General features: G+C 36.0%; 1 protein-coding gene and 1 pseudogene across 1 annotated transcript; both read left to right on the top strand.

Annotated features, from left to right (window-relative positions):
- Positions 1-8,131: 8,131 nt before the first annotated feature.
- Positions 8,132-9,994, top strand: LOC118320920 (guanylyl cyclase-activating protein 2-like). Its single transcript, XM_035652045.1, has 4 exons — positions 8,132-8,329; positions 8,426-8,575; positions 9,630-9,738; positions 9,867-9,994. The coding sequence occupies exons 1-4, from the start codon at positions 8,132-8,134 to the stop codon at positions 9,992-9,994; spliced, it is 585 nt and encodes a 194-aa protein (XP_035507938.1).
- Positions 9,995-11,499: 1,505 nt separating this feature from the next.
- LOC118320882 lies at positions 11,500-12,672 on the top strand (annotated as a pseudogene).
- Positions 12,673-13,750: the final 1,078 nt, after the last annotated feature.

The raw sequence follows: 13,750 nt of genomic DNA, 5'->3' as shown, positions 1-13,750 counted from the left end.
AATTAGTTTCCATCTGTCAATATAATATCTCCAAAACATTTGACTGTATTTCAGTGAAATTTGGCAGACATATAGGCCTTAGGGTAAGAAACAACTCATTAAAGTTGGTTGTTAATCTGGGTTTTTTTCTATTAGACAGAAATTTATATGACTATAACTGAGTAACACAGATAAAGACATGATTCCAAATTCTGAGGAAACATTTCAGGAGATTAAATCAATTTAACTTAAACGAGAGACTTTGAAATGTTGTCTTTGAATGTAACAAAATGTTAGGATATTGTTCGAAACTGGCCAATGTTTCTGCTCTAGTGATTTTTAGTTTGATTTGTCTCTCTGTAGCCCCCTGCACGTAACTTTGGGGGTTTTTGCTGCTTTAGTTCAGCAATGCTACTGGGATCAAACTGTTTAAATGATTCAGAATTTTCTATAGCTCTCAACCCAAACTATGCCTTTTATCCCCACAACACCCCTTGCACAAAAGACTGCCACATAAACACATACTAACACACTCAGGCACTCTTGAACACACAGCACCACCCCAAAATAACTGCATACACTATTTAGAAGGAATTAGAGGTTCTCACAGGCCTTTTGTAGAAAAAGAAACACTGGCCCAAAATGGAAGTGGCAGTAAAACAACGTGCAGGAAACTTTATCATCTTAATCTATTTTTGGTTATTGTTACTGTATGTTTTTTTTTAGCTTTAACTTAAACTCAAAACTCCATAAACAACATCTAGAAATGTTTTTAGTTAGGAATTTGAGCAAGAACATTCATTAGATTCACAAGATTCATTACTCACGAAGACACAAAACATTCTGTGCACATTCATTCCCCCTGGGAGAAACCCATTGATTTTTGAAACCCTTTCTTCCACCATCAGGCCACAATTTGACATTTGATTGATTACTATTATGTCATACCCAGACGGTAATGGTCAATCAAAAATGAAACTGGGATCTCTGATAAATTACAACCAATCAAAACACCCAACATAATTTCCTCCCTTTTGGTTCCAAAACGTGATAAAAAAATTTATTTCTTCTTCAGCAGGGGACCCACTACAACCCATTCAATGACCCATGTTGGCCCCAGACCCAAATTTGAAAACTACTGTATAAGAATGAATGGAGGCTTTAATTTATACAGTCAAATATTTTCTTTTTTAATCAAGACAATTTCATATTCAGGTGGTAAATTAGCCAGGTTATCTCGGGTGGGCACAAGTCTCTGTGAAGGCTGAAGTTTATTAAGTTTATTTTTCAATGTCACCCATTTTGACTGCTGTTCATTGTACATGAGAAATGGGGAAGCAAAAGAATGGAGGAAGGGCTGAGGGACCTCTGTTGTGAATTCATCTGCCCTGTCCTCGGGATACTTTAGATCTGTGTGTGTGTGTGTGTCACTAAGAAAAGGAATAGATATGAGGAAGTATTAGGACCATATGTTGACAGAGTGTTGTGCAGAGAGAAATTAAAAATCAATGTGTCGTCTTATGATCTGGGCTATTCTTCTCTTTCATCACAGCCAGTGGTGACCATTGCCCTTCTCAGACTGTTCATCATGAGATGCCAGAAGGGGGGGGAAAAAGTCCCAAGAAACACTGCAATGACCTTGATTTTTTTCATTAAACGATTGATGAAACAGGCTGTTAACTGATAAATCAACATTAATCTTTATAAAACCAAACCATAAAAATAATCTCTCATTTGATTTAAACACCTGTTTTTTGTAACTTCAGGATGTCTGTTTCAAGGACAATTAGCGTAAAGGGGATTAAAACTGTCTTCTATACAGTTATATAATTCCTACAGTGGAACAATGGGATGTTTCTGTCAATTCTGTTTGTTGATGGAGGAACTTCAGGCCTGGAGAACTCAAGGATCTGATAGATTATGGCTTTAAAAAATATGACTGATATTGGGCAAACAGTCGGTTATTTACACATAGAGCGGACCCAAAATAACATTGCATATATATTAGTATTTATTACTCATTATTATTCATTAGAACTCATGTTTGTGGCTCACAGACAACGGTAAGTCCATTCTCCTTTTAGCTCTATTTTCTGGATCTCTAGCTGCTATACCAGCTAGCTGATAACTTTTTCTGTCTGATGTTTCATGCTGGACAGGTTGTGTATACAGGGCTATCAGATCTTTTTGGCTCACAGGTGACTGATGCTGCCCGAAAACTGGATTCACCAAGAACAGTGAGAACCATAAAACAGTCCAATTTCAGTCCAATTTCAGAGCTTAAAATGTTTTCCACATAATTCTAATGTTATTTAGAACCATTTTCTTAACCTTATCGTATCTACTCCTTTCAGATTTTGTTACATGTCTGAGGATTTTATTCTGAATGGCAGATTCTTAAACCTGATTTGAAGTCAGCAGCGAGCTAGCTTTACTGTTACCTGAGTTCTGACTGTGTGTCACCTAAAGGTGTACTGTGCATAAAGTGATACATTACTGGTATATGTAGTGTTTATATACTTCTCATTATTGGCCATTAGACTTAATTGGGAGACTTGATGAACATGCTTGAGCAATACAGGACCCTAACCCTAACCCCTGCCCTTAATAATAAAAAAAATAATAATAAAATAATAAAACTACATATTTAGTCAAAACTGAGTTAAGACAAAAAATCTGACTTTCTGCTATCTGTTTCACCATATAAAAAATATCATGCCAAAGAAATGTGTAATTCAAAAAAAAGGGAAAAAAATGAATTAATTTTGATGCTCCAAAATCTCTTTAAACTTTATTATTACACCACATAAATAAAACTGACTAAATCATAATATAAAATAAACAGATATATTCTAAAACAATAATAATATCAAGATTTTACAAATTATATGGTATTAGTTACACAATTTTGCTTAATAACCTTCAAACCTCAAATCCCTTTTTCTGTATTATCCTTTTTTCTGTAGGCTAAATGGAAACCTGTTTACATGCTGTATGCAGTATTTTAACGGCTGCTTTGTATATTTAATAGAAGGCCTTCAGGAACAAAGGATCAGGCTTTTCAGGGCTTCCTAGGTTGGAGTACACCTGAAGAAGATTATTTTAATCAGTGAATGCTGTCTCTCACTGTAAAGGACATGAGCTTTGGAAATCATTAAAGGTCTTTCAAAATCTACAAATAAACCTTTTCAAAAAAGTAATAACCCTGACCCTTCTTCAAACCTCCCTGCACTGCCCCTTGAAATAAATAAATAAAGTACAAAAATGAATAGTTGATTGTTGCTCTTCAGTGAGGGCACAGTCCACCCTCAAGGAAATAAATGCTCCAGTTCAGAGGTGAATGAAAGGTGGTTGAAAGAAATATACTTCACAACTGTACAGCATGTTGGCTGAGTTAGATGTTGAGTTAGATGTTTTCCTGATAACTGTTTTATCAGCCTGCCCTTTCTCTCTTTTTTGACCCACCAAACCAAAAACAAATCTCTGTAACTCAAGAAGAGAAATTGCGTGTGTGCACTACTCATATTTAACTTGTACTTGAAATTAAGCATAATTTTATGTCTAAAATACATAGAAGGGATTATGAGAGTGAACCTGATAAAAAGAAAAAAGCGTTTCCCTATATAAACAGAAGGTGACAGATGGAGGAAGAACTATCAAGTCACTCTTATGAGATGTGACTAGTAATAGATTAAAAAGATTTGATTATTGAGCTTTGGTGCTGCTGTTGATGCATTTGTAATTTAATTTGGTGACTTTTTGAACGCTTGCAAGGGTTAGCTGTGATGTATTCATTTCTGGATTAAAATAGTTTCCCAATAACCTGTTTAATGTAAATTATACTGTACCTACGGTGTGCAGCTGAAACGCTCTAACTGTGAACTAATGTCCCCATCTAGTGGACATAATATAAGGTACAACCTGATTCATGCCACCATAAAAATTTAAATATCTTCAAGATTGAAAGGTGTTTCTAACATTCTGCCCCTCTGCTATAAATAGGAAGGACAAACACATTAGAAACACCTTTCAATAAAATGCAGTAATACCACCTTAATTTACTTATAATTGAATGTATACATTTCTGTCAGTGAGAACTGATTAGATTACTGCCAGATGCTGATGAATATTCTCACAATCACACTTAAATGGCATCTATTATTTTATTTCTGTCATGACATTTTGTCTTTATTTACCATTTTTGGACACAGCACATGCTAATCAGAGCAAAACTGTAGAAGCCAATCTGCTTGTAATGGACACCTGCACATGCTGTTCTGGATCAGTGAGAGGTAGGAGTTATTTGGGTTCTGCAACTACATTGCTGCTGAACTCAATTGACAGACTGAAGAGTTCATATTGGAACAGCAGAGGAGGTTAGACCTTTGTAAGGAGAAGCCCTCCGTCAAAAGTCTAATCTTGTTAGGTTAAGAGTACCAGCAAATCTTAACCTAAACACAGACCTAATTAACCTTAATAAGTGTGACTAGACCTTCTGTAATATATATATATATATATATAACATTTACATTTAACTTTAAATTTAGTGCATTTTGAATTCTACAAATGTGATGTAATGTAATAATACAATGAATTGTAAGGGCCTATGTAGGAACAGGCATTGGAGATGCTGTGGTGTGTTACATCGGTTCATGTACTTGTCCCTATAAAAATAAACATTAAATAAAGTTATCTACAGAATTAAACTAAATCTACAGAGTGCTGTGGCAATATGCATGCATTATAAAACAATACACTGTAAAACTTGCCAACTTCAAGACATGAATAGACCCATGATGGTTTATATCATATCCTCTTAATACACACTCATTAAAACCTTCTCTAAACCCGGCGCAGGATGGAGCTGCTAATTTTAGATTCACCCTATAGGTTGGCCTTCTATCTATTTAAGACCACTATATGTGTCCTGTGCGTTTTGCTTCTGACAGGCTGTAATGTGTATTCTGAAAATAAGTCTGAAAATATTTTCACTTTCTAGCCAATGGACAAAGACAACATTCATAGGAATAGGACGTGTCAAATTTTTTCCAATAATTTGTATTCTATTGTTTTAATAGTAAGACCTTATACAAAGTAATACATACTATGCAGGACAAGTATTTGTAAAACATGGTTGGTTGGCTTAAGAATATGAAACAGACAATGCAAAGTGTTCTCCACTGACAAGATACAACCACAAGAGCCATTAGCATGGAGTAAAGCCTCAACCCTCAAATGAAGATGGGATTAAAGAACAGATATCTGCCTATCTACACAGGTTAACTCGCCAGCTCATTAGCAGGTCTTAAGTGATTCTTGACCTCGACAACAGACAAGCTTTGGTTAATAAGTTTAACAAAAGCGTCTTGAAACTCAGCAAGAGTTGCATAAGTGCTGTGTTAGCAACTGAAGGAATGGGTGTCATATAGGATCACATATACAGTTTTCATCTATCCTTGTCCACACTGAGAGAGGGAATTCTCAGCAGCAAAATGTTTTAATCATCTAATCTTTTATTTACACAGGTAGTCTCATTAAGATGAAAATATATTTTTCAAGAGAGACCTGTGCACAAGAGTACATAGTATTAGCATGCACACAAACAGAAATGTACAGCAAACACACAATTTACATACACAGAACAGCAAAGAACAACTTTTTCCCAGTTTTGTTTAAACATGTCGTATAGATACAGTTAAAATGTCCTGTGACCTGACATCCTCACATCCGTGTTTTATCAGCATTTAAAACAAATGCATGTTGGTTAAAACAAAAGTCTGAAATGAATCAAAAGGAGATCAAGACAAGGAAACTGGGGGAAATGGCCATTCCAAATTTGTAATAAAAAATGTAGCTCATAAATCTTATCAGTATGGCCAAAGAATTTGTGCATTTTTCATTTTTCTTTTGGTCACGTTGAGTATAGGTACTTTATATGTTGGTATTTGTACTAGCACACATTTTAATGGATGCTCAGGGTTCCAGTATTGGATTCTTTTTTCATAGAGGTTAAAACCGTCCTTTGTCCATTTTGTGACACATGTTGGTGTAAAGGAGCAATTCTTAGGTAGGTGGGCATCCTAAAATGTACTTACTACCTGCTGAGAGTGTGTTTCTGCTGCAAGCAGTTTAGAGCATCAACCGCAGTGCATAAAGATTTACAGATCAATCCTGACAGTGCCACATAATCAGATTAACAAAAGAAAAAGAAACCAGGCTATAGGATTACACCACCAAAGAAAGTGAACTCAAAATGTGTATTAAAAGGAGTAGCAGGATGTTGCCAAAGTATGAGCCACTATTTATTTGCTTAAGGCTGTGCAGGTAGCTGGCTATACAACTTGCTGCCAAAGAAGAATAAAGCAACAAAACAATCTATATTGTGTATATTAAATACATGAGCATGAAGAGCTAGAAATACACATCCTCTTGGGCGATGCTATACATTTAATTACAGGTTGTTCAAATACATGTTACAGACATCATTATATAGTGCACCTCCTGTAGTGTGATAATCTTAACCTCTAATCACCTCTCAGGGATTTCAATGTGGATCACACTCTTAATACATTACCCACTAACAATGAGACATCAGCATTAAAGGAATCCCAAACTTTACATCTCAGATTATTCAATAGACCACATATTTGTACCAGCTCATTCTGATTGGCAGTCCACATCAGTCCTGTGGGCAAGAAATCCTGCCATCATGCCATAGAGGCTACAAACCACTTTAGCAGACCACTTTACAGCAAGTAATTGATTTTTTTTTGATTGATCCCAAGGCGTGTCTTTGTCCTATATGTAACTGCAGGGTAAAGAGAAAGGAAAAAATAACAAGTAACAGTAAATAGTAAATAACATTTTTAGAACAGGACACAACATAATTAATTGTTTTACACTAATCAGCTCCTCTGAAACTTTTGCTCAAGGGCACTTTCACTTCACTGATTCAACAAATCAGGTGTAAAAGATAATGGAGTGTAATTCATGTTATTTGCTTAAAGGAGTGAGTTACACCTCTGCTCTGCAGCTAAACACTGGTTGAAAGGGTGCAAACAGAAATAGTTAAAAACATAGCTAGTTATTCATACTCACTGTATCTTACTAATAATGCAGCAACCAACAAGTAACCATCAACTATTCTTTTTATTAGACACCCCTGATTGGATACACTGAGAGATCATCTCAGTCCATACCCTCTGTAGGATTTGTGTCCCTTGCCTATTTGCAAAGCTAATGCAATCTAATTAAAAGAGATTAATACCAATTCCAAATTAGCATGACCTAGAGTGCCTTAGTCTCTTAGCTTCTTTTTTCTGATCAGAAAAAACAACACTATGACTGATTAGGGACAGTAACAGATTTGAACATCAGCCATTTGGCAGATAAATCCATGGACAAGAGATGTTACATGCTGGACCTTTTAATGGTTGTTTTTTTAACAAATGCATCCAGCTTTACAGCTCTACAGAGCTTTAGCTTCTTTTGCCTCTTTGTTTTGGTCTTTTAGTCTGCAAACTCTGTTCTCATAAACCCCATTTTCAGCAACAGCAGGAGGCTGTTTTCACAGAAAAATCTATGATAAACCTGGACTACCTGGCCAGCTCTAAACAGCAGAGAGTCAAGTATAGAAAAGAGCCAGATGTTTTTCTCAAGAGTTGGTGGAGACCATGAGGACAGTTGGTCTTAAATTAAATTCATTCATTCAGTAACATTTATGTTACATCCAAGTCTAAATTTAATTCACACTCCTTAACTGGGATTTCGCAGTCTTACATATGTATTGCCTTCCATAACTTAAGAAACTTCAAAAACAGTAAATATTCATTGCTTATCTTTTGGCAATATACCGTATGCCACACTACACTTTTAATTTGCATGTTGAAATAATGCCTGCCACTCCTACAAGTTTGGAACAGACTCAAGTCAGCTACATACCTAATTAACTCGGAGAGAGGAAACCCCACCAACGTAATACCTAATCCTCAAGCCACAGTAATCACCTATATGCTAACTGGAGCTTTGGGATTCCACAGGGTTATAAAAAACAACTAAGAGTACGAGATGCCTCTTTCAAGTCTGGCCGCTCCATTGCGGAGTTTATACCTAAAGGCTACAGGACTATGGACTGTTAAATTACAAGCCAACCATGGGGCAATCACAGCAAACAGAAAACAGTGAGGAGATTGACGTAAAAGCCCTTCAAGATATGTATAAAAAGTTTGTCATAGAGTGCCCAAGTGGACTACTTTTTCTGCATGAGTTCAAGCGTTTCTTTGGTGTGGACCCAACAGGGGAGGCGTCTGATTATGCGGAGAACATGTTTCGAGCTTTTGACAGGAATGGGGTGAGAGAGTAAAAGCTGTTACAGCCTTGCATTCTGTACATCTTTAACAAAATGTGAAAATGTGACCCGGTTGTTCTTATTCAACCTGCCTTTCAGGACAACACAATTGATTTCCTTGAGTTTGTGGCGGCACTGAATCTTGTTTTCCGGGGAGACTTGGAGCATAAACTGCGCTGGTCATTCAAGGTGTATGACAAAGACAACAATGGCTATGTGGACAGGGACGAACTACGATCAATAATTGATGTAAGTCTACCTTTAAGTCAACTACAACAAAAATGTGTAGTGGATGCTGGCTGCAATTAAAATGCTAAACATGAAAAAGGGGATTCCATTACAGAAAGTTCCCCTTTTAAGCCCAAATGTAGGCAAGAAATTAGGGCATCTCAGTCTATCTATAGAATTTGATTTATGTAAGGAAAAGAGTTTGCTGATGCTATTGTGCTAACCCTAAATTCTCTAAAATCCAACTAGGATGCCTTTTTATTAGTCGCTTCCCCTATAATTGTTAATGATTGATAAAAAGCTGTTGGACATCAACTTTTTTTAGCTTCTGAATGGGGGCATGACCTGAAAGGTTTGAGAAGCACTGGTGTAAACCATGAGTTCTCGGGTTTAAGTCAGAACCAAAACATTCACTTCACTTTCTCTCTGGATTCCAAACTTCGCTCTTGTCTTTTTTTTCATTGAGATAAAAAAAAGTGTATTTAAAAAATGCCTGTGGGAAAAGAATTTCCCAATATCATTTTATTATTGTGTATTTTAGGTGTTAGCTTTGTATCATTACAATGTGGGCACAAATATATGCAAATGTTTAACTTCCCTCTATGCTGCCTGCACCCAAAGCTCCACACCCATTTGTCTCTATCGATCTAACCATGGCTCTATAGGGCTGTTGTTTGAACTACGGATTGTACTTCTGCATTTCTTATAAACCCACTTTCAAGGACAGTTGGATTGAGACAGCAAATGAGTGGGGAGCTCTGGGGGCAGGCAACATGGAGGGAAGTTATACATTGTTCATTTGGATGCACTGGAATCATAAAAAGCTTGGCAAAGTTTCCCTTTAAATCAAACAAGATGAGCTTTTTTCAAATAAAAGAGTGCTCAAGATGGCCACATATTCTGGATTTCTATGTATGAATAGTAAAGCCAAAGTGAACATAATGCTGCAGTAAAGATATTCAGTTCCATTTCAGTCTCAGTCCTTTATTGAGTATATCATGCATCATCACTGAGTGCACCAATAGGACATTTTCTGTGTTATTAACATGACATTTCTTCTTTTCTTTTCATATAGAGCATTTATCGGATAAAAAAAGTCTCAAAGACAGACATGAGTGATTCTCAGCTTACAGTAGATGAGGTTGTGGATCGAATATTAGAGGCCGTTGACAGTGATGGAGATGGTAAGTAGTTAGTCACATGTCACATCTACAATGCAGTGAAAGCACTTTTGGAGCAACATTAGATAGATGTAATATTTTGTTGTATCAGCAGATAATATTAATCTTGCTGGGACTTTTTTGTTCCACAGGTCACATTAACATGGAAGAGTTCATTAGAGGTGCACAGCAGGACCCCTGGGTGCTCAACATGTTAAAGTTGGACATGAACCCTGCAGGATGGGTGCTGGACCAGAGGAGAAAGAGTGCACACTTCTGAATTGTCAAAGCACACGTGCCTTTCCTATGTGGACACAGGGATAACCATGGATAAAACCAGCTAACTAAATTTACAACTAACATCTGAATTCATTTTGGGGACTGTGTTAGCAGTTTCATATTCAGACTGTGAAAGAAGCTGTTCAGAACAGGCCATCATTTGGCTTTTAGTAAAGCAACAATAGCACTTAAACAGTATCGCACAGAAAAATGTATAATTTCCTACTTTTTATACATTATTCTCTCTTTTCACTATTGAAACTATAATAAATAATTGTTGAGCTTAATTCTATTGTCTTTAAATACTATTAAAGCAACCATTTCCAGTGCATATTGCTTGCTTACTAAAGTCACAGCCTTCTTGTTATAAAGTGATAGTGGCATTATGTAAATAGTAAATGATTCTAATGTGTGCCTTTTTATTGTGGTTTGTTTTTTCTGTTCATAAAAACAGGTTTTAACCCCACCAAACTTAAGTTTAATTTTTAAAAAAAAGGCATTTTCATGTCCTGCTTCTGCCTGAAATGCTCGACTCTTTATGAGAAGTGTTTCTGTAGTAAGCCTCACTGTCTCCATCTAAAGGCAAACAGCGGTCTTGCCTTGAGTCACACCTTGAGGCAAAATTAAAGATAAAAACACTTAATACATACACATATAATACAATCTGGAATTGGCAGTGTAATTTTGTTGTATGAATCAGGTAACAATAAAGAACTTATAAGGTGTTGACTCTTCTCCATTTTTTACTCTTTAATTACACAGTAGAAATAAATAAGTTGTATAAAAAATGAAATTATATAGGAGACAGCGTTGCATTGAGTGATTTTTTTTAAAGACATTTTGACAAATCATAATCATATCACATCATAAGTTTTAATAGTAGAACTAATGATAGCTGATTTCCATAAAACTGAATTCATTTAAGCACAAACAAACAAACGAACAAGCAAAGAGGTTAAGTAGGGTTAAGCACTTATTAAAGAATGCTATTACTATACGAAGACCTGACCTGAAGTCTTAGTGAGCTGCTGACAAACTAGAGGTAAGATAATTAAAGATTATTTTTAAGCGTACAATTTAATTATATCAAAATCAAACAGACTAACCTGACAATGTTAACAGCTACAGAACAATTTCCCTGCAGAGATTTAATTTATATTGTACATATCTCCATCATCCACACAGAGGAAAAGAACCTCCAATCACTATTATAAGTTATCATAGTAATACTGTGACGTGTAGTGGTCCTGGGTTACTAAAGGTTCAAGATGGGATCAGGCAGGTGGATCACTGCTTTAAACTCAGCTTGCCAAAGACTTTAGCTAAAAATAAGACTCTTGGGGTTACATAAATCAGTTATCACACTCGACTCTGAAGAAACTGTCAACGGCAGCCATGAAGAGGGCATTCTTAAGGATATTACTTTACTAAAGCGTGTACTTATTTTTTAATATAAAATAAGAAATTCAGTGTTTTTTGCTCCAGTGGTACGATTTGGATTTTAGCATGGGTCAAAATCAGCAAATACAGACACAGGAAGAAGAACTGGAGTTAAATAGCATCCAGGACCTCTACAGGTCATTCATCTTGGAGTGCCAGAGTGGCTCTGTACCTGCATGAGTTCAAGCGGATGTTTGGAGTACAGAATGGTACACCTGAATCACAGTACATGGACAGCATCTTCAGAGCATTTGACATGAATCATGTGAGTTACAGCTGCTTTGAAGTCACATGTTTCAGCCTTTAATGCTAAGTCCAAACAATATCAGCAATTATAATTTGATACCTGATTTGTATTCTTGAAAACACTTTTACATATCTGTCTTTATAATTAGAAACACAAATCCCTAGCATACTTTCCTTGTTGGGAATTCAATAATAATGTTTTTGTGTTTTCAGGACAACACAATGGATTTTATTGAGTATGTGGCTGCACTTAATCTTGTTCTGCGTGGAAAACTTGAAAATAAGCTGCGGTGGTCTTTCAAGGTCTTTGACAGCGATGACAACGGCTGTCTAGACAGACATGAACTACGGAAGATTGTTAAGGTAAAACATATTCATCTTATGTCACGTTAATGTCAGCATATCGACTATTCACAATGACAATGCTAATATGCTGATATTTAAGATATAATGTTTACCAAATTCACCAAATTCATAGGTGTATTAACAATTACCAAATAGTACTAAACACAAATCACAGTTGTGGCTGATCAACTATTAGAGCAACATTGCCATCCCTAGAAATATGCTGAAAGCATGGCTAAAAACCACACAATATGTCAAAAGCTTTGCAGAATAGGATACGAAACAGTCAAATTTGGAATCTGTCTTTCAGATAATCTACAAGATAAAGAAAGGCTGTGTGTCTGATGAAACAGGAACAGGGAACCTGACCGCGGAGCAGGTGTGTGATCGCATCTTTCAAGAGGTTGATGTGAACAGTGACGGTATGTTGACTGCATACTCTAAACCAACAACATCCTCAAACAAATCCTTCAAAAATAAGTTTCCTCAATATTTATCCATTAATTATTCATGCAGGATTTTTGTGTCTGTGCTGCAGGTCAGATTACACTGGAAGAGTTTGTCCAGGGGGCTCAGAAGAGCCTGTGGCTGCAGAACTTCCTGCGACTTGATGTCAATCCCTGCGGATGGGTTCAGAGGTACTTGTAAACACCAAAGATTCCTGAGGGCATTCAATATATTCAGACCAGCCTGCCAAATGGAAAGGAACCTGGTTGTGAACTGATGTGAGAAAAAAGAAATACTTCCACCAGCAGTGTGTGAGAAGACTCCTCTTGCCTTCACTGTGGTACAGTGTAAAGCCAGCATTGTGGTAACTAGTTATTTATATTTTACACTGTTAGCAAAACAAGCATTTTATTTTTTAAGATATGTGTATTAAGATATATTAGAAATTAGACATTGTGTTAAGATATCACTTAATTTGTGGCCTGAAATTGCTTTGAAGTGTTTGTTCATAAATTATTTTATACATCATTATAAAATATAGGTCCCTATTTCATATGCACCTCCATAAAGTTGCTTGTGCTTGCAAGAGAGTTTTTAAAAGGTAGAAATGGATAGTGCAGAGACAGATGTATACAGAGTTCCAAGTATAGGTCAAGCTTCAAAACCACAAGTTTGAAATGACATCATCAGGGTAGTTACTTTCTGTGTCTACTCAGCCTAATGTGTAAATTTAAAATAGCTGTGGTGCAGTGCCCCTTAAAATTCCTAAGAGACTAAGCTAGTCAACATACTATATGCATAGGAACTAATTATGCTAGATTATGTTCATTATAGTATAGGCTTACACTTTGTTGTATGAGAGGAGAAGTCTCTCTTTTGAATTTGTTGAATATGATCACAAAAGAAGCACAATGTTTTTAAATGCTGTTTGTATTTAAACGTTGCCTTTCTCAGCCTGAACACATACCAAACAGTGAATTGTGGATAATTAAATTGTGTGTCTTTTATTGCTGTAGGTTTATGTTGGCACACTACGGTGTTTGCTACAGGATTTATTTTACATGGTAGCGTAGTTTTTTAATTTACCTCTGAATTTATGCTTGCATTGAAATATGGCACAACGTCCTGTGTAATATGTTTATAATGTCACTGATTAATGTGGTACAGCATTAAATATGTCAAAGTGATTTACTCAAGTCCCTTACCCTCATTTTAATAGTGAAGTAGTGCAATGCAGAAACACAGTTCTACATGGATAAATAATAATAATAATATACTT

This window comes from Morone saxatilis, unplaced genomic scaffold (assembly GCF_004916995.1).
Source record: "Morone saxatilis isolate NCDOM2014 unplaced genomic scaffold, NCSU_SB_2.0 Contig11, whole genome shotgun sequence".
Taxonomy (NCBI): domain Eukaryota; kingdom Metazoa; phylum Chordata; class Actinopteri; family Moronidae; genus Morone; species Morone saxatilis.
Note: the sequence above shows the minus strand (reverse complement) of the source record. Positions and strands in the feature narration are given on the sequence as shown.

Excerpts from the sequence above, each read along its gene's own strand:
- LOC118320920 (XM_035652045.1), top strand. The coding sequence starts at position 8,132 with ATGGGGCAATCACAGCAAACAGAAAACAGTGAGGAGATTGACGTAAAA. Across the intron at positions 8,330-8,425 it reads GAGCTTTTGACAGGAATGGG|GACAACACAATTGATTTCCT; the intron begins GTGAGAGAGTAA and ends CCTGCCTTTCAG. Across the intron at positions 9,739-9,866 it reads CGTTGACAGTGATGGAGATG|GTCACATTAACATGGAAGAG; the intron begins GTAAGTAGTTAG and ends TTTGTTCCACAG.